The 24,364-nt window shown below is 40.8% G+C and overlaps 2 protein-coding genes across 2 annotated transcripts in view; one reads left to right on the forward strand and one right to left on the reverse strand.

Annotated features, from left to right (window-relative positions):
* The first annotated feature begins 1,808 nt into the window (after positions 1 to 1,808).
* On the forward strand, positions 1,809 to 4,224 carry LOC103719816. Its single transcript, XM_008809227.4, has one exon. The coding sequence runs from the start codon at positions 1,966 to 1,968 to the stop codon at positions 3,934 to 3,936; it is 1,971 nt and encodes a 656-aa protein (XP_008807449.2). The 5' UTR covers positions 1,809 to 1,965; the 3' UTR covers positions 3,937 to 4,224.
* A 3,567-nt stretch (positions 4,225 to 7,791) lies between these two features.
* Positions 7,792 to 24,364, reverse strand: part of LOC103719817 (nuclear pore complex protein GP210) — a 53,625-nt gene continuing 37,052 nt past the window's right edge. Inside the window, 13 exon segments of the mRNA XM_008809229.4 lie at positions 7,792 to 8,332; positions 8,853 to 8,913; positions 9,001 to 9,092; positions 9,184 to 9,238; positions 9,350 to 9,587; positions 9,689 to 9,772; positions 12,607 to 12,748; positions 12,857 to 12,964; positions 18,661 to 18,742; positions 19,103 to 19,174; positions 19,380 to 19,510; positions 19,617 to 19,719; positions 22,269 to 22,677. Of these exon segments, the coding sequence (XP_008807451.2) occupies positions 7,983 to 8,332; positions 8,853 to 8,913; positions 9,001 to 9,092; positions 9,184 to 9,238; positions 9,350 to 9,587; positions 9,689 to 9,772; positions 12,607 to 12,748; positions 12,857 to 12,964; positions 18,661 to 18,742; positions 19,103 to 19,174; positions 19,380 to 19,510; positions 19,617 to 19,719; positions 22,269 to 22,677 (1,927 nt within the window). The 3' untranslated portion in view covers positions 7,792 to 7,982.

Genomic DNA, 24,364 nt, shown 5'->3' on the forward strand with positions numbered 1-24,364 from the left:
ATATATATATATTTAGTATTTGTTTTGTATATATGTCCGTTAAAATAAATATGAATATAAATTTTTACATCCGATTAATATCCACATATGTATCTATATTTATCAAAAAAAATAAATAAGAATATAAATATATTAGTATCCAACCCTTTTAGCCCTATACCAGTCACCAGACGCAAATTGGAATCAATCCAAATATCGTATTATATTTTTCATTAACCATTTTGATCCTTCTCAAACTAATATGTGCTATTGCAAATTACTTGTGCATAATAAATAACATGTGGTTAACTAATTCTCCTGTGCCATTTGAAGTGCAGCCTATTTGCTGCCGGCAATTAACATCATACAAATTCTCATTCTTATTTAAGAAAATATGCAAGATCACCAATTGTATGACCACCCAATTCAATGGTCCTTATATAAGTTGGTGATTGGAGCCTCTCATCGGGAGATGTTACCTGTTGGGGGAAAACCCAAGTCGCGCCAGCCCGGAGGCGCTCGACCAGAAGGCGCCCGACCAGGGGGCGCCAACCTCGCGACATGGGAAAACCCAAGTCGCACCAGCCCGGAGTCGCGCCGACCAGAAAGGCGCCGACCAAAAAGGCGCCCGACCAGAAAGCGCCCGACCAGGAAACGCCGACTAGAACGCGCCGACCTCGCGACGCTCGAATTAGAGGCGCCCCACTGAGCAACTGGCTCGGCTCGGCACCCGGCCAGGTGCCGAGCCCTAGAATGCCTTGTTCAAATATTCGACCCCAGCCTGATTCCTTAGAGAGAATCTGACAACCAGATATCCAGCTCCATCGTACTCTGCTACCGTCATCAAGCCATTAAGGCACGTGACCTTCGCAGGCATCCGGCACACCCGATCATTAATGCGTATGGTCTCTGCAGGCCTCCAGTGCACTCAACCATTAATGAACACGGCTCGAGATGATCTCCGAATCACTGGACCATCAAAACGTATGGCTCTCCCTGATCACCGGTTCACTCAGCAATTAATGCACTTAATATCTACGAACCCCAGGCCCACCACGGCCGGCGGTTGAACCATTCCACCAGGTCCGATCAACCATGACAATTTGCTGACTCCGGTCTGATCCGGTCTCATCCTCCACAACGCCATTAATGAGCATGATCGTGCCCAATTATCACGAAGAAGACAATTTTCCCTGTCACCTCTCAGGTAATATAATATCCTTCTATAAAAGGAAACCTGGGGAAAAGGAGAAAGGGGACAAGAAAAAACATTCTCCTCTTTTACTCCACTCAGATACGATCCCCCTCTGACTTAAGCATCGGAGGGCCGGCACCGGAGATCCCGGCCACCGGCTTCTTGCAGGACTCTCCAGGAGGACGCCACCAACTAACTCACCGCCACCTACCGTTCCAGCAGCGGAGCTCCTCCCCTCTCAGCCGACAATCGCCCTCGGGTCCAATTTCCAGCAACATTACCTATTCCTACTGACCATATTTATCTTCGAATTGCTACTTCTTAATGCAGAATGCTGTACAAGTTTAGTGAGCTTTTTAAATTTAAAAAAATGACCTGACTCGAAAAGTTTGACTTGACCTGATTATTTTCAGATCGGGTTTGGGTCAAGAGAATTTTAGTTAAATATAAATCATAGTATTGACTTGACTTGACAAGTTAAATATCAACTTAATCAGAGATGGAGTCTTATCAAGTAAATTAGATTAAGATTAAATGAGTCATCCAAATGATCCATGGACATGCATGGATGAAGAGATGATGATCTCATACTGGATCAGGTCTCACTCACATGGATCAAGATTTTATTCTGGAACTTATCCCTACGTTCGGGAGTAGGGTTGGAATAAAGGCGGAATTATTGAAGTTCCAGTTCCAGGCACTTGAAACTGCTTCCCGCTGGCGTGAAACCCCGATCAATTCATTCCTTTATTAAGCCATCTCTCCCCTCCACCTTTCGCTTTCTCACCAAGATGATGGAGTTGTCCTCCTCCTCCTTCGACTCCGGTCACCACCGGAGAGACAGGCTGGACTCGGCGATCATGTCCACGATCAGCGGCCGTGGCGCCAGAGTCGACCCCGGCACCGGCGGCGCGAAGACCATCGAGGAGGATTTCTCCCTTCCGATCCTCCTCGCCGAGCGGGTCCGCAAGGCCGTGGGCGAGGCCGAGTCCTTCAAGTCCGAGTGCGCCGAGTTGGGCCGCCAAGCCGACCTCCTCGCCGGCATGCTCCGTGCCGCCGTCCGCCGCCTCTCAGCCATCCCCAACCCGTACGAGCGCCCGGCCCGCCGCATCGCTGCCCAGACCTCCAAGTCCCTCGACCGCGCCCTCTCCCTTGCCCGCCGATGCCGCCGCGCCGGCGTGATCCGTCGCGTCGTCTCCATCACCACCGGCTCCGCCGACTTCCGCAAGGCCCTTGCCCTCCTCGACGCCTCCCTCGGCGATCTCCGCTGGCTCCTCTCCATCTACTCCTTCGACGACCTCTCCGACGGTGGCGGAGGCGGCGGCGGCCTCGTCCTCTCCCTCCCCCCCATCGCCTCCACCGACCCCATCCTCTCCTGGGTCTGGTCCTGCGTCGCAGCCGTCCAGATGGCCGCCCGCCCCTCCGACCGCGCCGAGGCCGCCACCTCCCTCGCCAACCTCGCCCTCGACAGCCGCCGCAACAAGAAGATCATCATCGAGGAGGGCGGCGTCCCGCCGCTGCTCGCCCTACTCCGCGACGGCGCCGCCTCCCTCGACGCCCAGATCGCTGCCGCCGCCGCCCTCACCAACCTCTCCGCCGACTGCGAACTCGTCTCCCTCATCGTCGCGGACCTCGCCGTCCCCGTCGTGGTCCAGGTCCTCGCCGACGCCCCGATGCGCCTCCAAGCCCGCCTAGCCGTCCTTGTCGCCCGGATGGCCGCCCACGACCCCGTCGCCCAGGAGGAGTTCGCCCGCGAGAACGCCATCCGCCCCCTGGTCTCCCTCCTCTCCTTCGAGCTTCCCCTCGACGACGCCTCCCCCAATTCCAAGAAGCCCACCAGTCTCCACTCCCTCGTCCGGATCAATCGCGAGTCCGCGGCCAATTCCCCTAATCTCCCAAACGGGAAAGGCGTCTTGGCCTCTCGCGACCAGCACCCCCACCCCCCCTACTACTACTACCACCACCACCGCAAGGAGAGAGAGAACGAGAGCCCCGAGGTGAAGCTCCAGCTCAAGGTGGCGTGCTCCGAGGCCCTGTGGATGCTCTCGCGGAATTGCGTTTCGAACAGCCGCAAGATCACTGAGACCAAGGGCCTGCTCTGCCTCTCCAAGCTCCTTGAGCGGGAGAAAGGCGAGCTTCAGTTCAATTGCCTGATGACAGTGATGGAGATTGCCACCGCTGCCGAGTCCGACGCCGACCTCCGCCGCTCGGCTTTCAAGATGAACTCTCCGGCCGCCAAATCGGCTGTGGAGCAGCTCCTGAGGGTAGCGCAGGAGGGGAGCAGTCCGTCGCTCCAGATTCCAGCCATTAAGTCTCTTGGCTCATTGGCACGGACTTTCCCTGCCCGGGAGACTCGGGCCCTGCGGCCGCTTGTTGCTCAGCTCGGACATTGGAATCCAGATGTGGCTGCCGAGGCAGCAATTGCTTTAGGGAAGTTTGCCAGCCCTGAGAATTTTCTCTGCGTGGAGCACTCCAAGGCTATCATGGAGTTTGAGGGGGTGCCTCCATTAATGAGACTGCTGCGGCCGGGCGAGAAGGCTCAGTTGCCGGGGCTGGTTCTGCTCTGTTACTTGGCATTGCATGTACCCAGCAATGAAGCTCTGGAACGTGCAAAAGCATTGGGGACTCTCGAGTCGGTCAGTCGTAGTGCTGTGGCGCAGCATGCTTCTCTGAAAGAGTTGCTTCCCAAAGCTATATACCAGCTTGAGCTTTACCGTGCTGAAGGGCATACTCGCATAGATATAGACCAAGATTCACTGTGAGTTTTGCTTTCACTGCCCTTGTTTTCTTTGTTTCGCCACATGAACTTCGATCTTGGAATATTGGAACCCGCTGCTATAAATGAGCTTGACTCTTTGGGTTCAATGTACATCGTAGAATGTTGTGCTTGTTAAGACAATGCAATGCTCCCATCCATTCACATCTCCTGTATTGAATTTTTAGGCAGCGACAACTTGTTAAATGCTTTTTTCCTTTCCTTTTCCCCCTCAAGATTTCTATGTTGATGAAACTGAAATTCGTTGAGGATTTGGAGGATATATTTTCTCTCATCATTTGTTCAGTGGAGTTGTGTAAATGCCTTTTGCTTTAGCAATTCTACCTTTCTACCAGTTTTGTGTCAATGGATGTTCAATTTGTAAGGTAGAAGAAAATTTTCCTTTGCATTGGATTGATTTACTCATGGTAGGTTTGTTCTGCATTTTGCTGTGCTAACTTTAGCAAGCCCCTGACTTGACTTGATCTTCAACATTGGGTTGCATTCTGAGCCATCGTAAGCTGAGAAATCTCGTATGGATTAAGATGACTTATCATCTGAACTATCAGGATTTGAGAACTAAATAAAGTTTATATAAGCAAATAGTCATTGTTAGGTTCTACCGACATTCATATGTTTAATAACTTTAAGATTTTTTTTCCTCCTAGTAGTTTTTATGCTCAACTGCCGCATTATCTACTTCATTGACTCTCGATTTTATGATTACTTATATTGAATTGCCGCGCCATGGAAGTTCTTGTTTTCTTTTCATATTTTCTGTTTTGACCATCCATTTTCATGAATCTAGGAGTATGCAAGTTAATATCACAAAGCAGGCATTGTTCGCTTTGATGCAGTGGTGATATGTTAGTGATAACTCCAGACTCGAAAGACTTGAATGTCACATTCATGTACACAAAAAATGCTGATGCCTATAGCAGTGCACCATTTTGAAATCTGAATGTAAGCCCATCTTCCCTGAGCATATAACCCTTGTTCATTTCTTAAGCCTGCATCACCTAATAGGAGGTTACGTGATAATTAGTCGACCATAACGAGACATTACTTTTATCATTTTCATTTTATTTTATGTTATTCTTTCTTTTGTCAACATCCTCCCCCTTCCTCAGCAATCTGCTATATTCTGCAAGAATGAAATCTTCAGTTCTTGCAACTCCTGCCTATCCCAGCTCATGAATTATCAACCCTCCATTCATTTCTCTCTCTTTTGCTGACTCTGTGTTTGCTTCATCTCTCCATGTGTAATCTCCTATGTCAGCATATATAAAGACTTCCTCAGCATAAATGCATTCCTTGCGTGCATAAAATTAAGCTTCAATTGGGATTGCTGGTGGAAAGAAATCTTCGAATTATTGCTGGAAGATTTGGGTTGAAGGGGATTGTTCTGTTTAGTTTCCAAATGTCCTGGTCAGCTATGTTTCATGTTCCTAGATGCATCGTGAAGGATTAGAACTAACTTTAGCTACTTAAGCAGAATCGCTCTATTTGTTTGCAACACCAAGGCTGAAGAAGAGTTGGGCCTTAAAGAGGAATGAGACTGAAATGTTGCGTCTTTTTTTGCATGTGATGTACATCCCGCACAACAAATACTTATGATCATCATGGATCACCAACTGATTTTTCTGAAGGCAGTAGCTTTGGGGAGATTTCAGTGACAGTAAAGTATTACCAGGAGACAGCTCCAAACTGTCTTTCCAGAGGAGTACTTTCCTTTGTTCTTCTTTTTTCACTTGACAAGTACATTGATTGCATGCATTATGAAGTTGACCGACATTATTTGACCATGCATTTATCTTTATTCTTTTCTTCCTTTCTTTCCTCCTCCTTTTCTTTTTCTTTTTCTGTAGATGACCAAAGATTTGTCTAAGCTGATGTTATTTTCATCATACTTGCAGAACCATAGATCCATATATCTGGAATTTTATTTGATTGTTTTTAGCTGTATGACACCTTTGTTATTATTGGTGCATGAGCTGCTGTTTGGTGCATCAACACATTTATGTGATACACAGTCCCCCATAATTACTGTTTCATCATGGGCATGCATGCCTCTGAAATTTCATTATGTTTTTCTCACTTTTTTTTTTTAAAAAAAAATTATAGTTAGCTTTACATGGCATTGCAATATATAGAGATAGATGGGCACGTATGATTTGAAAGTCATCTAAGTTCTAGTATGTATCAAGGCTAAGTGATTGTACGAGTCTCTTTTGTAACATGACGCATTCTATGCTGCTAGTATGTTCTTACCTGTCAGTTACTAGCTTTCCCTGGATTTGTTATATTCATTTCATTATGCGAATTGGGCTTACTCGTGACGAACAGAAGTTCATCTCTCAAGTCCTTTTGTTTTTTGTGAATGTTTATTTTTAACTAGTGCGTTAGGTGTAATCTCTTGGACGTACTGATTTATTTATTGCTGAACAAATTATTTATTCTTCTATTAAAATAAATTGTGAGTAGACTAGCTTAGCTTGCAGCCTGGAACATTCTCTGTTGCACTAATAAATTCACTCTTTGATGCTGTCTTTTGTCGTTCGGGTTTGGTGTTCCGAACTGATGCCCTCTGATTTGAATTTTAAAACTAGGAGATGCTTGTCCGGTTAGAATTAGTTTTGGAGGGGGATTTGACGGAGCGCGTGACCAGTCCCTTTGCTTCTAGTTTATTAGCATGCAGTGAATCTTGTTCCCAGCAAAACGGAAAGAAAAAGATCGAAAGGTGAATCTTGAATTCTTTAAGGCTTGAGCCACGTACTTAGGTAGCAACATGTAAGATAATTCTTTTTTAAAGAAGGATGAAAGGGACTTATTCTCCAGAGTTGCCTCAATCTCTATGTGAATGGTAGTTTGGAGGCTGCATCTCCATCAAATGTACGTACTTTATGGATTGCAAACATCGCACATAGCGCATGGGTTAACGAACCCTTCTGCATGCGTGAGTAAAATGGAATACATGCATTTCCTGACTTCTTAGATAAAATAAAATTCCTTTATATTCTGAGGGCCATTTAAATGAGAGAAAAGAAAGCTGCATATTGATGTCATGCTAATTATTTCTCCATGTTCCACCCGCATCTCTTTCATATTACATTTCAGCATTTGTGTTGATTTCAGTATTCAGAAATTGTTCGGTAACATAGCTATTGTATGATATCTTAGCCCAACCGATAGTTGCTCAGATTTTATAGCAAGAACTCTTTTAAACCTAGAAGGGGCATAAAAATCTCAGAGATTCGTGGATTCAGAGGTGATGCCAAAGGCCAGCTCAGTTTTTAGTTTATCCATGGTTATCTCTGCCTAAAGGCTCGTCGGTCGCAGCATGGCTCCTTTGGTAGCCATCATCCAACTTTGGAATCCGAGGCTTCTAGAGAAACAGTTCGTGCTTTCTTAGACTTTCAAATAGAGCACGAGGAAGTTGATTTGTTTTGGGGAGGATCCCATGTTCCTAACCTTCGAGAATCCCATCCACTATGGGAACAAATGGGGCGAACCAGGCTTGGGTCCAACCAACCGCATGCAGTCCATGGCTCCTTAAATAGAGGATGCAACCTGCCTGGGAAAGAAAACTGAACCTTGGAACCTACAGGATCACCTATATCATTGCCATAAACACGCCTGATGAGCCGTGTTAGAATCGTCAAAAAATACGATAATCCAATTTAACCAAGAAATAACATGAACCTACTTGGATTATTGTTCGATGCCCCCGTGGGCAACTTAATGAGAGGCAGCTCGGTATATCTTGAACCCATCTGAATTGGAGGCAAGGGACCATATTATGCTGTATCCTTATTTGTTCACCAAAACAATTAGATCTCTTGGGACCGCACTCTTTCAGCAAGAAAAGATAGGATCTGTAAAGGAAAACCTTTAGCCGAATGGGAAATACAATTCAAAAACTCCCTTCGACCAAAATCTTGAATTTCTACAATCACGTTTAAACAACATTTACGTTACAGATCATTGACATCCACTTCCACCAAGATTATTCTACACATCAAATTCCATATATCAGCTGAAGGTTAAGACGTCTCAGTAGGTATACTGCGGGTCAAATCTCCTCCTCCCTTCTCGCTTGTAGTATGGAGTTTCGTCGACCGTCCTCCTCACATACTCCATGAAACGCTGAGGCGTATGAGGAGAGGACCGAACATTACCAGCTGAGGTACGCTCAGGTGTGGCCGGGCCCACAGCAACCGATGACGCAGCGGCGGCCCCCTGCCTGAGCGGTGCGGATCTGGCTGGTTTATCGAGCAACCTCATGAAGATAATAACTGTGAGCATCAAGATAGCAGCACAGACTAGAATTGCAGGCCAGGTGATCTCTCTTATTCCTGATCTTTCTCCAGGCTCGTAACTAACATCAATTTCTGCTGTCTGATCTGTAATGAAGCATAAAGATGAATTTTCTGAGCAAAAGTGATACAAATGAATTGTAAGCGGCAGCATTTGTCTTGAGAAACTGCTGTAAATTTCTTGTTTCATGAATCCAAAAAATTAGTAGGTCTTTTGCTGTTAATTGCATTCAGGAGACAGTCTCGAATACTCTTCCCCATATTATTACATAGGAACGGAAATGCATTGGGAGGAATCAAAGCGATATGCATCATTTCCACCCTAGATCCAGTGGGACGCTTCTACTAGAATGGATTTGCAAATGTAGCTTAGTTATAATTCAATTAAAGCCATTTTTCAAAAAATCTAATTTAATTAAAGCTAGTGCAGTCAAAAGAAACTCATGCATCAAAGATAACTAATATTATGTAGAGATGACATAATTCTGGACTGTTTTCATGGACATTCCACTTCCTTTTTCTTTTTTTTTTTACTTCAATATGTTTCATTGGAAATGCCGATCCCTTATACTTACGGAATATATATACAAGGGCAAGAATACCATACCAGTGGAAGGAAGTACAATGGTGATTTTATCCGTAAATCTTTGGTTTTTAAGGACTTTGACCTGAATCACAAAGCATAAGAAATATGTATTAATTACACAATTTATGCAGTTAATTTAAATAATCACGTTATATGAGTGGAACCTCACCTCATACTCAGCACGGCCTCCAAAACCAAATCCAACTATACTAAGGGGGCTTACCAACAACAAATCTTTGGCGTTCCAGTTTACCTTCACATCTACTAACACAAACAATAATTAGAGTCATTTTAAAGCATAATAATTAATGAACTTATAATTTTCTATTATTAAAAAGAAAAAAACAGACACCTGTATTCCCCATAACTGTTATCAGGCTTTTATTGGAGTCAGGTGTCAAATTGACCTGCATTGATCACCAGGAAATTTATATTGCAAAAAAAGGAATAAATTATCTCTAATCTGCTTTCTCACACAATTTCAAAAATAATTTGGCTTCAAAGTTATATCTTACAACCTTCCCTACTTCTGCAATTGAGAATCCTCCAACAAACAGTGCATGTGCAGATCCCATAATGTATGGGGCTTCTCTCAATGATGCAATAATGGAAATATATATAAATCCTCCACTGCTAGTAGTCTCTTCCAATCTCACATTTGAGTTGGAGGTTAAACTCAGCAAACTTTTTGGTGAGTACGGGAAAAAGAGGCAATATGAATTACCAGTAACATGATCACTCCATGGCTTTGCATATCTATCGTACAGAAGTGAGAAAGACAAGACCGATAAGATACATGGAAAATTTGAAACTAATACAAATTGTTGGTATGAAAGAACCAGCCACAAGAAACATACCCAACATAAGGTGGGTCAACCTTACAGTTATATGGGACTTCAAGTTGGTTTCTAGGAGCTTCAAACTTGTAGTCCAGGGAATCACTTCCACAATCAAAATAAGGAGAAAAGAATTAGTTCACCATAGCAAAATAATATTGCGCAAGCATCCCTAGTAGCAATAGATAAGTCATGCTTCAAGAGCTTATCTGGAATGACAGACATATGACAAATATTACAAGCTTACTTTATAAAATACAAGCAGAGCAAGGTAAGCCGTCTTAGTACCGAGCCCCGTCTATCACTATGTCAGTATCAAGGTCCGCCGTACCGACTATACCGATGTACCGGCGGGCACCGATAGTAGTACGGTTCTGGTTCGTACCGGCTTAAACTGGTACCTTTTTCGCTAAACGCGCACGGACGCACGAGGGCGAGTGCGGGGGCGCAGCAGACGCGCGCGCTCCCCGTGCGGGCGAGCTGCCTTGAGCGCCTGCATGGGCACATTGCCGTTCCCAGCTCGGGGGTGCCGTTCCCTGTGTGAGGAACCACGCGCGGGGGCGGCCCCGCGCGAGGAAGCTGCGCTTGAGCCCAGTTCGCACTGGTACCGGCTTGTACCGATGTGAACTGGCCCGATTTCGTACCGGTTGGGGATGGTACCGGTACGGTACACGCTGAACCGACCAGTTTAGGCCGGTTCAGTAGACCATGGTCGGTACAGTATGGCATGGGGCCGGTTCAACGTACCAAATATTGGTACGCCCCCCATACCATATATTGGTACCGAAACAGTATGGTACGGTACGCCTCGTACTGCTCGATCCGGTCTGGTACGACAAATCTTGTAGAAAAAAATGATATATGATTGGTTCCTATAAAAATGATATAAAAAGCTATGATTCAGAAAGCAATTGCAATCCCACCACACCCAATATAAAATTTCATATCATGATGTTAGAGAATGAGATACAAGAAAATAAGGAAAATTCGATGCACTTAAGGTGCAAAAAAAGACCTACTTTGAAACTTCTACAACTTGGAGGAACCTTGATAAATCTTTATTTTATTTCAATAGAACCATATCTACTATTCTGAAGGTGCCAATTGGCTGAGTTGGTAAAGTATCTTCCCTTGATACATGGTTCAATCCCACTCTGGGAATTGGTTGGCTTCCACCTGTCCTAGTACTTCATAAGTCCGACCAAAATAATGCTAAAGCCCTGCATGGAACTTTATAAAGAATCATAAACTTATGGGAATGGGCATAAATCCTAACAAGGGAGAACACTGGCTGACATAGAAGGAAGACTCTCAAGTCTCAACCATGGGGGTCTAGCTTTCCTTGTTCTCATTTTCTATTTCCCGAACAATTTGTGAGGTCATCTTGGGAAAAATCCAAAAAAGTCTATAAATCTCAAACTCATATCCATGTCTCCTTCATGCTAACAAGCCTTTTCTTCTTTTTGCATAATCTGTACTGTAAAGAGGTACTTTTGTTTAATTTTTTTCATGGGAGTTAATGCCAAAGAGTAATAGAGTCACTTTACCTTTAAAATGGATACTTATTAACACCATCAGCCAAAAAATTAATGGAATGTGTATTGTTTCAAAAACAGGATGAATTGAGGCTATATATGACGAATAGAGGCTATATATGCAAATAATGATTTTTGAGGGGTAAATAAGTTATACCTATATTTGCATGGGGGATATATGCAAAAATCCAAGTGTATTTATGTAAATGATAAAAGAAAATTTACGCAGATGGGATCACAACCATCCATCTCCTCATGTATGTGAGCATGTGCCAAACCTAGTATTTATAATGCAAATTGGTGATCTACATGTTCACCGAATAATTCGGATATTGTTTTCACTACTATGCAAGTTTAATGACTTGCTTATCCCCTAAACTTTCTTCAATTTACAGTTCCATACTGGTCTTTTCCTATACAAAGTCTACTTCACAAATGCCGCTTCTTCCATAAACAATCACTTGAAGTAATTATTCTCTCATCTGGAAAATGCCTATATAAAGATCTAGAGTGTTGATCATGATTTATACCATTAAAAATGCCTAACAGACAAAGTAAAATGTTTTGGTGGCCTCCTAGCCATGCATGAAGTGGGTGCATTGTGCTAGTGTGTTTGAATTACTTATAAATTGAAAATCCACACCATTGATGATGAGCTACACACGTCACAAAATATGTATATATTGGAATTCAATATTCAATAAGTTTTGATATTCAGATCATAACATAACGTTGTATCATGCTATTTGGTCATTAAAAGGAAAAGAAAGAAGGGTAGTGATTTAAAAGATGACTCTTTGGGTGTTGAAAGTAAGAGCAAGAGAATTCCAAGCAGGACAAATATTGTTATTGTAGCACTTCATCAAAGTTATGAGTTTGGATTCCCACTTTGGCATTCCATATGATCACAAGTTTGAATGGGTTGAGGAGATGGTTTCCTACTTCGACTTCAACATACAAAATTATGGTGTATGAGCGCAAGTAGTAAGGTTTCTTAAGGGGGCTTTTCTCTAGTTGTCTCATAACCAGAGATTGGTGAGCATAAACCATACGGAGATCTCGTGTTAGGAGTCCAAAAAAGGCATACAATATGGCTCTTGCAATCTTGTTTCAACAAACTTGTCTTGTTGACAAAGGTATCTGGTTGGGACAGATTTTTTTTTTAAAGGTGGATGGCCATGTTGGTTGACCAGAGTGAAGTGTGAAAGACAAATCAATCGATTAGTAGAAATAGAATTATTCAACTCGAAAATGAAAGGAAACATACTAAAATTATTCAACCAAAGAAAAAATGGAACTCTGGTGAAAACTAATGCTGAATCTCATTGAAAATCACTTCATATGCATTTGTCTAAATAGTTATAAGTTTTGACCATAAGTGTGTGTGAGAGAGGTTATACAAACCTAAACTTCACCAAGAACTTGTAACCTTTGGATGGAAACTGAATGTTAGTCAAGGTCTCTGTTGGAGCACCGACTATTATTTGTTCGACTTTCAGCACAGTAACTGTTGTTTGCAATTTTAAATTCATACCTTCAAAGATTACTGCTTCCCCATAAAAAAAGGAATAATTGGAAAGGATCAGAATAAAGTAACAACGAATATTTACAAGAATTATTATATATTTATAATCCAAGGTCAGAAAGTCAATACCTTCAGCTGTACCTTCATCACTAGCATGACTTTCTCCAGTGATTCTATTTACTGATAGAACACTTTCATTACTGCTTAACCATTGACCTGATTGAAGGCCATCCAAACCTACAAAACACAGGTGTCAAATATCTGATTAGAGGACTGACAGGTTACTAAATATATATAAAATATCATTAGAGAAAGAAAACAGGTGAATTATTTAAGTGCTACGGATTTTACCATCAAGCAGAAGAAAAATTCTAACCTAATACCTTTTTTAATTTCATATTTTTTCCCTTTTTGGGCAGGGGTGGTAAACCCAACTCTTTAGCAGTTCAGCCTCATTTAAAGGACTAGAAATCTAAATCCTAATTTCAGATCCACTCTCCTACAAATAGGAATCATGATGTATGAATCTCTAAGATACTCAAAACATAGGAGTATGAAAACATTTGCATTTGAATAAATTGTAAGCAACCTGACCATTTAATAACACTTTTTTTTTCTCTCTTTCAAGCAAGAAAAGGGAAATCTAATCTTTTCAAATGGACTGCCATAAGCATCCATCAGAGCCATATCTTGGAATCAGTAGGGAAAAAGGACCACAGGTGGGAACAAATGGAGGTGCCCACCAAACCAACAAGCCAGAAATCTGACACCATCAAAGTGCTCGGAAAGCTTGACCATACTCATACATCTCATTGGACAAGGTATGGAATTCCAAACCTCATGATCTCTGGAAAAAGTTAAATCTACATCAGCATGTGCATGAAGCATGCTCACATCCAGAACCCCTTAAGTCATGGGCCTCTTGTGTACCAGATGTCAGTCCCACATCAAGAAGGGGTGCTTTGGAATTCACACCATTTATAGGTAGCCTTTACCAACAACAGCATGCAAGTCTGGCAGTGCACATGACCTTTTAGCAGACACTTTTAGCTGCAATTTCTTGGTGTTGCTTATGATGCTTGGGTTCGAACCCTAAGGTAACTGCTTTCGAGCACATACAAAGAACACATGCACATAGAAAAGATAGCTTTAACTCTAACAGGACATGTGAATACACTTGAAAGTTGTATTTAGTATTGTGAGATAAACTATCTGACACTTGTAAGCAAGGTTCGCTGTACCGGACCGAACTGGACGATACACCCCATACTATATTGGTTCGGTACCAATATCCGGTATGAAAAGCGTACCAACACTCGGTACACCGAAAAGATCCCGTACAATACTGTACCGACATAGCCATAGTGTGGCACCGGTACAGGATCCGGTACCGAGACGAAGAACCTTGCTTATAAGTATTCAAAAAAATGTTTGAATTCTCTTAAGTGACATATAATTTTGATAATGTTCACAGAAGTGTCATTAAAAAAGAAAGATATAGACCATTAAAAAAATAGTCAAAACATTATTACACTACCAAAATACTTTTATTAAAATTAACTTATAGTTTATCATGACCAACATTATCAATTATTTTCAATAAAAAATCAGTATTATTCAATTTTTGTAACAGTACACTAACTAAGAAATATCAAAAAATTTGGGCCGGACCGAACTAGTACGGTACGGTACGCAACGTCTGATATGGGCCAGTACGGCGTATCATGATTTTGAAGCATCACTTCAAAATTTATTAACAAAAGACCTATTCAAGGAATTCTAAAAATATCTAAAATACTAATAAAAATGCTTATATCGTTATCAGTTTAGATTGGTTGAGATAATAGATGCCAATATTTTGTAAATTCCATGTGGTATGACGGTGGATGTTTGTTCATGCTTGTAATGGTTGTCTTTCAGCTTTAGTTTTAGCTCCTTGTTTCTCTGCTACTAGATTCTATACACATGGGTGTTTCTTCAATGAGCATTGTCAAGGAGTTTGGAACTTGCCTTATCAACTGGGAACCACCAATCTTTTATATTTTGGATATGATCAACAAAACTACTTGGTGATGATCAAGGATTGAAGGTGTGATGGGATTAGTTGCACTAATTCATTTGATTGCATTTATTTTGTGGTTGCATCTTCTCCATTGACATGATGAAATAAGTTTTGCCACTTGGATGCTAAAATTGTTCCTCTTTTTTGTAGTTTAGTAGCAATTATTTCACTGATGCATGTGTTCTTTAAAGTTGAACTGTACTGAGCATACTGGAAATGGCATAAGTATCAAACCATCAAGATCCTCCACTATCCTCTCTTTCAATGTTGGTGTATGGTGGCTAATCATGTCTAAGAGGTCAATGAGTTTGAGAAAAAGGTTGTCCACAAGGAATATGTCTAATGCAATTATTTTGTTTAGGAAGAACCTAATCACTAAAAGAGATCTTGGATTAGGATATCACTTATCTTATTAAATCTAATAATATATAAATGTTCATTTACTTATATATCATTGTGAAAGTTTTTGGTGCATAGTGATTTCTTTAGATTAGTATTTAATCTAATGCAAAGCCCCACTGACCATGACAAGCAACAATGGTTTACCGAACCGACCTAAACCAAACGGTTCGGCCCACACCAAACTGAACCGATGCCTAGTCAGAACAGTTGGGTTTGGTCACTTCGGTTATAAAAGCCCTCACCCACCCCAAGTTCATTGTAATAAAACCCCTTCCTAGTCTGGTGTCGGTTCAGCGAATCCAACAATTAAAGGTTAGATGGCATTCAAGGATAAACGAAGTGGGAGAGACTGGATTGCAAAATATTGTGTCAAAAAAGAGGACTTCTTAATTCTTTTTCTATTTGAATCCTACAATCCAAGGTCGGCGGAACCGTTCCGAACCGAGCGGTTCCTCCCATTCCGAGCCATACTGGTAGCTCATTAGTACGGTTCCGGCAACGGAAACGAGACGTGTTGCCGAAGACGGAGAAGAAAAGAGAGCAAGCGGGGGAGGGAGGGAGAGGGAGAGCTGGCGGATGCCGGTTGAGGGCCACAAGAGGCGAGGCCGCTGCCGGACCCCTGTTTCGAACTCCGCCGACCCCCCGCGGCCCTCTGCTAGCGTCCACCAGTCTCTCTCCTCCTCTCTCTCTTTTCCTCTCTCCGACGGTATGGTGCCCTCGTCGGTACAAACCCGGCATACAGACTCGAGCCGCCAAAGAACCGGTACGGTGTCCCGTATCGGTTCCTCCGACCTTGCTACAATCCTTCCAATTAACATTGGGGAGTGAATCGAGTGATCAATATATGTGACAAGAATATACTTCCAGGACCCTCCACGACATAATGGATAAATGTGACCTCAAAATAGATATCCTTTAACCATAAGTTCATTTAATTCAAAACTACTTAGGCAATCATTTACATGTTTCAGGCTTTCAGCTGCCCATTATTACAAAAAATGCCCAACTTTTTCATCAAAACTACAACACAGAAATCCTTCATAAACAACCATAGCAATGAAATATCTGGACTAAACCTAGTCAGCAATTTCTAGTATCCATTTGAAAAGAATATAGATTTGTTAGCAGGCATGCCCTGACTTTTGCAAGTAGCACACTAGTTAGTGGTTACCATCTTATTTATCCATCCTCATTCTTTCTACGTCTGTTGATGTTAATTAGGCTCACAAGATCATTAATGTAATCCTAATTTAGATGGTTTGATCACTTGGCAGTAAGGCTGCAAATGGGTCGGGTTGACCCGTGACCCGACCCGACCCGACCCGATCTGCGTAGACCTGACCTGACCCGAATTTTAGGACCCACGGGTCCGGGTCGGGTTCTAAATTGGATCTGAATCATTTTCTAGGTCGGGTCTGGGTTTACTGAATCGGACCCGACCCGACCCGAATGGACCTGAAGAGAGAGAGAGAGAGAGAGAGAGAGAGAGAGAGGGGAAAGCAAAAGAGAGTCTTTTTTTTGTGTGTGGGTTGTGGTACTATTGGTGGTTTTTAAGTGAATTTATGGCGGGCTTTCAAGGCAGACAGGAAAGAGAGATGGGTTTCTTAGGAGCTTGTTAACTTGCTCCCATGGCCTTATTATTCTCTAAGGGATGGGAAATGCCAGCCAATGAGGAGGAAAAGCTTTGTACCCAAAAAAAAAAAAGAAAAAGGAGGAAAAGCCCTAAGGGGAGTAGGGTTCAAGCGTGGAAGGATAGCAACAAGCATAGGTTCACAGAATCCAAAGGAACCTCAGCCCGTCAGGATTCTCTCTCGATCTATTACACTGTTGATACCTCTGTTGTCTCGGTAGCTGCCTTTTTTTTTTCCTTCTGTTTTTTGGTTTTTGTTTCTTTTAACTTTTGAAGGGAGAAAGTGAGGGAACACTGAACTAAATATGGGTCATGTGCCAGTTTTCTGCAATGGAATTGGATTTTGGAAGAAGGTCTGAGAATTTTTTTGTCCTCCTGAGAGGGGAGCAGGGAGACACCAAGTTCCGTGCAATCAGTCATATAGGTAAAAAATAGTGATATGAAATTTGGCTTGCAGACCGACTTAGTAAGTCATGGGTCATCTGTTCTGACTGGTAGTCAATTGCAAGTCTAGCAAGTCATGGGTCACCCAGCACCTCATAATTATGATATGACCAAATTAGATTTGCCCAAATTCTTTCCCAAAAGCATAAAGAAAGTGGTGACATCTGACCAGAACCCGACTCGGACCCAGAACCAACCCGGACCCGACCTGACCCGACCCGATCTTCAACCGGATCGAGTCTGGGTCCAAAATTAGGACCTGAACAAAAAACCGGGTCGAATCGGGGTCACTCAGGACCCGACCCGACCCAACCCATTTGCACCCCTACTTGGCGGTAAACAAATTAGTAAGAAACAATATCATAGCTCATTCTTGTGTTTAACAAAAATACAATGTCATGGTACAGACCACAGTTGATAGTTTGTGGTGATATTATTCATGAAAAGATCATGCCAATTTTGAGATTCAAAATATTTACCTGGGACTAGAGCAATATAAAGAGCATATCATACAGCAACATTCCACAGCAAATACAAACACAACCTCTGCATTTGAAATCTTCATAGATAAAGTAATATAAACAGCATATTATACTACATCATTTCATATTAAGAGATTATGGATATCAAACAAGTGCCATGGTATTTTTGACTTCTTGAGTATTTTAAGTATTTCAAAAACATTCATGAAAAGATCATGCCAATTTTGAGATTCAAAATATTTACCTGGGACTAGAGCAATATAAAGAGCACATCATACAGCAACATTCCACAGCAAATACAAACACAACCTCTGCATTGGAAATCTTCATAGATAAAGTAATATAAACAGCATATTATACTACATCATTTCATATTAAGAGATTATGAATATCAAACAAGTGCCATGGTATTTTTGACTTCTTGAGTATTTTAAGTATTTCAAAAACATTCATCCTGAATATGATGGAATTTAGTCAATGATATATGACCACCAACCTAGATACAGTAATCTACAAAATCTATCAATGAAGTCAATGACATTGCTTCATACTCAAAATGAACCATCGATGTATTTAAGTCTTGCAAGCATTTCTCATGTAGCATTATAGAAATACAAAACAGAATTGTTGATTAACAAACATGTAAATGGAGCAGATATTACATAGAAAACAAACCAAGCATTTTGTCCACTGAAAATATATTAAAGGGTTCTCAAACATTTCCTGTTGACTAGTGATTCAGTGAGTGTTATCATGTGACCTGTGTTCATAGGGATCTCTACCATAATTTATGAAAATTACAAATTAAGCAGAAAATCCAAATATGTTGCTTGCTATGAAAAGAGCACTCAAGATGACAATCTGAGATACTTCCATCTCCCCACAAAAAGAAAGAATGTACATTTAAGCTCACCATCTCCAAGTATGGAAAAATTAAGATAGTGCCCAACATGTAGAACTGGATTTCTAGGCCACAATTGCGCACCAACTGATACCTGATCAACAATGAAACGGCAATGTAAGGACTGAAAAAATGTTATACTGCTTTTTAGAATGAAATGTGCATATCAACCAATTGCAGAAGAGCACCAAAAGCTAATATCTCATAGCTACTTCACTAATCTGCACGAGAGTTACAGAACCAACAAAAAGTACCACATAAACTGGTGATTTTTGCCTTCAATTCATGGTGACTTCAACACGATATTTCAAATACCTCATGTAAGTGCCTTATAACTTCATGAGTTATGCCATGGTAAGTTCAATATATTGCTTAATTAACTCAAATATCGTTATGCATGGAATTGCTTCAAAAATCCATGGTAGTCAACAGTCAAAGACCCAAGAAATCTTACCAGCATGAAGTCTGCTTTCCTTGGATTATGATCGATGGATATCCTCACAAGAGCTTTACCAGGCCTCTTTGCCTTTATTGCATGAGAAGGAGAAACCAATATTACATTAAGAAAAAAAGTAGCAAGTGAATAAAAAGAATATTTACACCCTAGCTGCATTTTTTAGACCTCTATGTTCTCAACCCCTGCTTATGCCAAGTGCTCAGAAAAAAACATATAGATCCAGTCTGCTAGAAAGATCATCACATGTGAGAGTAGAGAAGAGAGACATCCAGACCTGTAGAGTAACATGTTCATTGCTGCCATGCATGCCCGTATCAACCTTTGGCATGAAAGCAGATATGACATCAGGATTATTAGTCTCAATATCCAAAGGAACCACACCAAATGCTTCAGAGAATGGATATCCTAAAAATGGAACAAACAAACAGAAATACCATTAACATAGAATCATAGTTTGAAAGAATAGACAAGGGACTGTCAAAATGTCAAATACTCTGGAGATAGAGAGTACCTAAATCATCAGAGTAGCTAACAATCAATTCCATTTCTGCATTAACAGGAAGGTAAGCCACATGGAAAGAAGATTCTGGTGTAGTTACCCTTATTTGTGACACCTAAGCAATGAAGATAGTATCATAAGGTCTTACACTCACAAAATGGCTTCATAAATAAACCACTGAGCAAACCAAACCATCAATTTGATCCCCCTAAAGGAACACTTACAAATTAAATAAATAAAGATGAAATATCAGTTTGACAAAGAATTGCCATGCACATGATCCAATCAGATCTACCTGGGGTAGTCAAATGGGAAAGAAACATGTCTAGTGCAGTACTGAATTCCTTGTGCAGAATAATTTTTGCTTCTTACCTTACATAAAAGAATCTCAGATGAGCTATCGCAAATATATTTTCCAATAAATCTAACTTTAAGTAGATCAATCATTATCACATTAACAACTATGTCACTAAAAATCATGAAAGATTTTCTTCACAACTGTGAAGAAAACAATCGTACAACTGTGGTGCCAAATGAAGAAAAAAGGCTAAGAACAAACATATGCTGAAACATCATCAGGATTGAGTTGTATAAGCTACTGTTCCTAGTTCTAGTCAAAGAGTCAGCCACCTCACACGGTGCAAAGTGCAAACCTAAAAATTATATTTCGGTTCTATTCTAGTTTCTCTTGGTATAAGAGGCTTTTATAGTGGAGTGGAATTTCTAACCATGATGCCTAAAAAATATTAAATCAAACATTTTCTTCGGACATCAAATAAGGAAAAACAAATTTGTAACCAGAAAAACTAGAGCAAAAGCGTTACATGCCTGTGCAAAATCAAGCATTCAAGACACTGTAATTGACTATAACACAAGGTATCCACGAGTTTAGCCATGATAGAGTTATAGACCATTTAACATCTAAAGATTCTAAACCCTGAATTAAATCATAAGCAAGATCCTGACCAACATAGTGCTTATAGTGCATTTTTCAGGAAATTACTATCCCAAGATCATTATTTCTGTAAAAGCTGATATATACCAGACACAATTGTAGTAAAAGATACATAAACTTCAAAGAGATGACAAACTTCCAAACCAAATGGAAGATGCCGCCTCCTCCTGCAGTAGCCATGATGGTTGCTGTACTTGGCTTAGATCTCAAGTGAAAGGAAAAAAGAAACTCAACTATTATAAGAAAAACGCATGGAGATATAGATCTCTTTTGCAAGCCTTTTTGAAGACGATTCCAACGAATAACCTGTTCATGACTAAAGCAATATTACATGGACAGGCACATCCATCTTGTCAAAGCCATATCGACACATATCGTCAAGTCACAAATATGGACACTTTAGATGCATATGAGACTCTTAGCACACTAATGCCCAGCGGAGAATTAAGCTTATCCAACAACAAGTTCAACATGGCTCTTAAACCAATTTACTCTAATGGTGGAAGAAGTAGGTTTTTGTAGTTCTTGGAGTTTGACTTAGGATGGAAGTTAAAATTTGTGGAATATAACACATACATCAAAGAAGTTATAATTATCGCACATACAAAATCATGTGACCACATCAACCCAGTAGGAATCAACTATCACTATTACATTAGCATCGAAAGACAAAAGAAAAAATTGCCAATTATATGGATTATGAAACACCTTAAATACTAACTTAATATTTCCTGTTTTACAATATTATAAAAGTACATACAAAATTTACATTAGACTATTTTATTTCAGGTCTCCCTGCATCTCATTAAATCCCTCTTTCCAAACAGACACTTTGTATGCATCCAAATCTAATGTCGGGTCCATGAAATATTGGAGTCAAGAGAAACGGGCATTTCAAAAGAATTAATTCTCATCGCAGCAATACATTAGCACTTGATATGCAATTCAATGTGATTGCACTCAAGGATTCACTAACATGCCATCTGAGAGATCATTGAGAATTGGCAGTCTCGGTATGACAGCCAGTTTTTAGAAAGAGCAGCCAATAAAAAGGTTGGAGTAGATTAATAAATGTATCTTGGACTATATATAGATTAAATCAATAGTTTTCTTGATGTATAATATAAAACCATAGTTGAAGTTTCATACTACTCCTTTAGACATAGCTGTTTCCTACAAGCATCATGTGTTGCTGGTATATGGAATTAGGATGTAATATCAAATGAGAACTAGCAATGTAACAGCAAAAATTTAACGTTTGCCCCAGGCCCCCAACAAACAGCTTGGTCTAACATCAAAGAGCTTGCTTCAAGATTTGAACCAAGCACAGAAGCAAATCACTAGAAAAAATTGGCAAAGGATGCAGAAATTTCACTATGAATTTGGTAGCAGATATAGTGGAAAATTTGCCGGTATATAACTGCTCGAAACCTTTTTACCTATAGGTTCTATCATTGATATAAAATTAGAATGTAGCAGCAAATGAAAACTAGCAACATAAGAGCAAAAACATCTCTCCCAACAAACAGCTTGGTCTAAAATCAGAGAACTTGCTTCAAGAGTCAGACCAAACCACAGAAGTAAATCACTAGAAAATTAGCAATGGATGCAGAAATTTCACTTAACACAAATTTGCTAGAGGGAATAGTGGTAAATGTTCGATATATTTTTGGGCATTTGTAGTGAATAGTGATGGATACACAACTGACCTCAGCAGTCCTTACACAAGATGCAATCACTGTTCTTCCTGTTGATCGGTCATTTGCTTCGATACAATCAAGATCATTACTTTCTTTTGTTCTAATTTTACTTCCATCAATAGTAATACCCGCCTGCCTTAAAAGGCCATTTCCTCCACATGCCCTCAGCATAGAGTAAGTAGTAGTAGCTTTACGCTTATGGAAGTCTACTTGTCCATATGTGTCTGAAGATCTAGGCAAAAGCTCTGATGAGGTATAGAAGGGTGGGAGGACCCAGGTTATAGGTATCCCAAGAGCCAGAGGAGGATCAGATACCACTGTCAATGACTCGGATGCATTGTAAGATACTGGTTGACGATAACCATTTAAAACAAAATCACAAGAAACTGAAATGGAAACTCTTGCTTTGCCTGCAGATCTGGATCATAGAAGATGTTAAATAGTGAAGATGCATGTGTTCATGAATAAGTGCATGCTCATAAGTCATAACTATGGGTGACCATGCATATATGTATGTGTATTAAAGAAAATAACAAAAATTATCTTACAAAAATATGATAAATTATAAAAATTTACATGCTCAACATCTTGTAAAAAAAGATAATACAACAAATACTTGGCATTACAAAACTACAATTGTTGTAACTAAATAATTTATATGTTTAAGAGAATATGAGGGCTTCCATCATACATGACTCGCCACTAGAAAAAGAAACACATCTTTTAGAAGTGAAAATGCGGACACCAATCTGATTAGCGATTTCTTCCTTATAATCTCTAATGTTAGTTTTAGAGTGATATCTGGATAATGTAAGGAAACATAAAAATGGTTAATGAATGAAATGCTACAACTGTTGCATATCAAAAACATGAAAATCAAATGTATTAGCATGGATTACTTAGCATCTTAGGAACAAACATATAAAAAGAGAATTAAATATTTATAGTTTAAAATTTTAATATAATAGAATGTCTTAAATCCATGAAGTAGTAACTAACTTTGCTTTATAAAAGGAGGATACTGTATAGAAATTTAGATTTCTAAAGAGGATGCCATTATATAAGTTCACTCATTTACCTTCTCTTTTTTCCTTGATAATAAAGGTATCTACTTCTCTCTCAATTTCTCCAACTCTCCCCTCTACCATGGGCACATTCCACCCTTGCTCTTCCTTCACCAGCAGCCAACTCTTTTCACATATTATTCTCTCTGTATGTGTGTGTGTGTGCGTGCACGTGCCTGTGAGCGTACCAATCAATCAATTACCACAACCCTATCCACTCCCTCCTTAATTGCACCCAGCACTCCTGCTCATGCAAGACTCTATCAATTTAGTTTTTTCTCTCTTAATAACCCTTTCTACCTAAGATTATGAGCTCTTAAGAAGTTCAAGTACCCCCCCCCCCCCCAACGCCACCCTTGGTGGCTACATAACTGAATACATGTGTGAATATATCGAGCATGTTACCGTACTGCACTAGTGTTACTAGGACCAAGAATTCTCGTCCTAATGATACCAGTGCAAGTGCTGGTACTGTACTGCTCCACTGAGATGGCAGTACTCAAGATGCCATTGAGACACTAGTTTACTCATGAATTCAGATGTCTCGATCATCATGGTTGGTACCGATTGAGACTGGTTAGTTCGTTACCAGAGTTGCCTAGAAACAATTGGGATAAGCAAGACAACCAGAGGAAAGGAGATCTTTAAATTTAAAAAATTAAAAAAATACTTGCAAGAAGGGACATCTTGCATCCTATCTATGTTAAAGGCTTAAAAAGCTTATTTCGGAAAAAAATCACTAAAACCAAAAAAAAATTAAATAATAAAAAAATAAAAAATTGGCTTGGAGTCATCCTATTACAGTATTTAGATGCTAATACATCCCATGTGTTGGGATAGAACAAGGTCGGAGGAACCGGTACCGGGCACCATACCGGTTTTCCGGCCAAACAACTTGATACGGGCCGTGCCGAGCCTATACCGAGAGAGGGACCACGGGAGAGAGGAAAAGAAAGAGAGATCGAGCGCGGGAGGGAGGGTTGGAGGAGGGTGGCGGTCGCCAGTGGAGTGTCGGCAGAGGCCGGAGGAGGCCGGCCTCGG

This window comes from Phoenix dactylifera, chromosome 11 (genome assembly GCF_009389715.1).
Source record: "Phoenix dactylifera cultivar Barhee BC4 chromosome 11, palm_55x_up_171113_PBpolish2nd_filt_p, whole genome shotgun sequence".
Classification (NCBI taxonomy): Eukaryota; Viridiplantae; Streptophyta; class Magnoliopsida; order Arecales; family Arecaceae; genus Phoenix; species Phoenix dactylifera.

Coding starts and splice junctions, on each gene's coding strand:
- LOC103719816 (XM_008809227.4), top strand. CDS start 1,966: ATGATGGAGTTGTCCTCCTCCTCCTTCGACTCCGGTCACCACCGGAGA.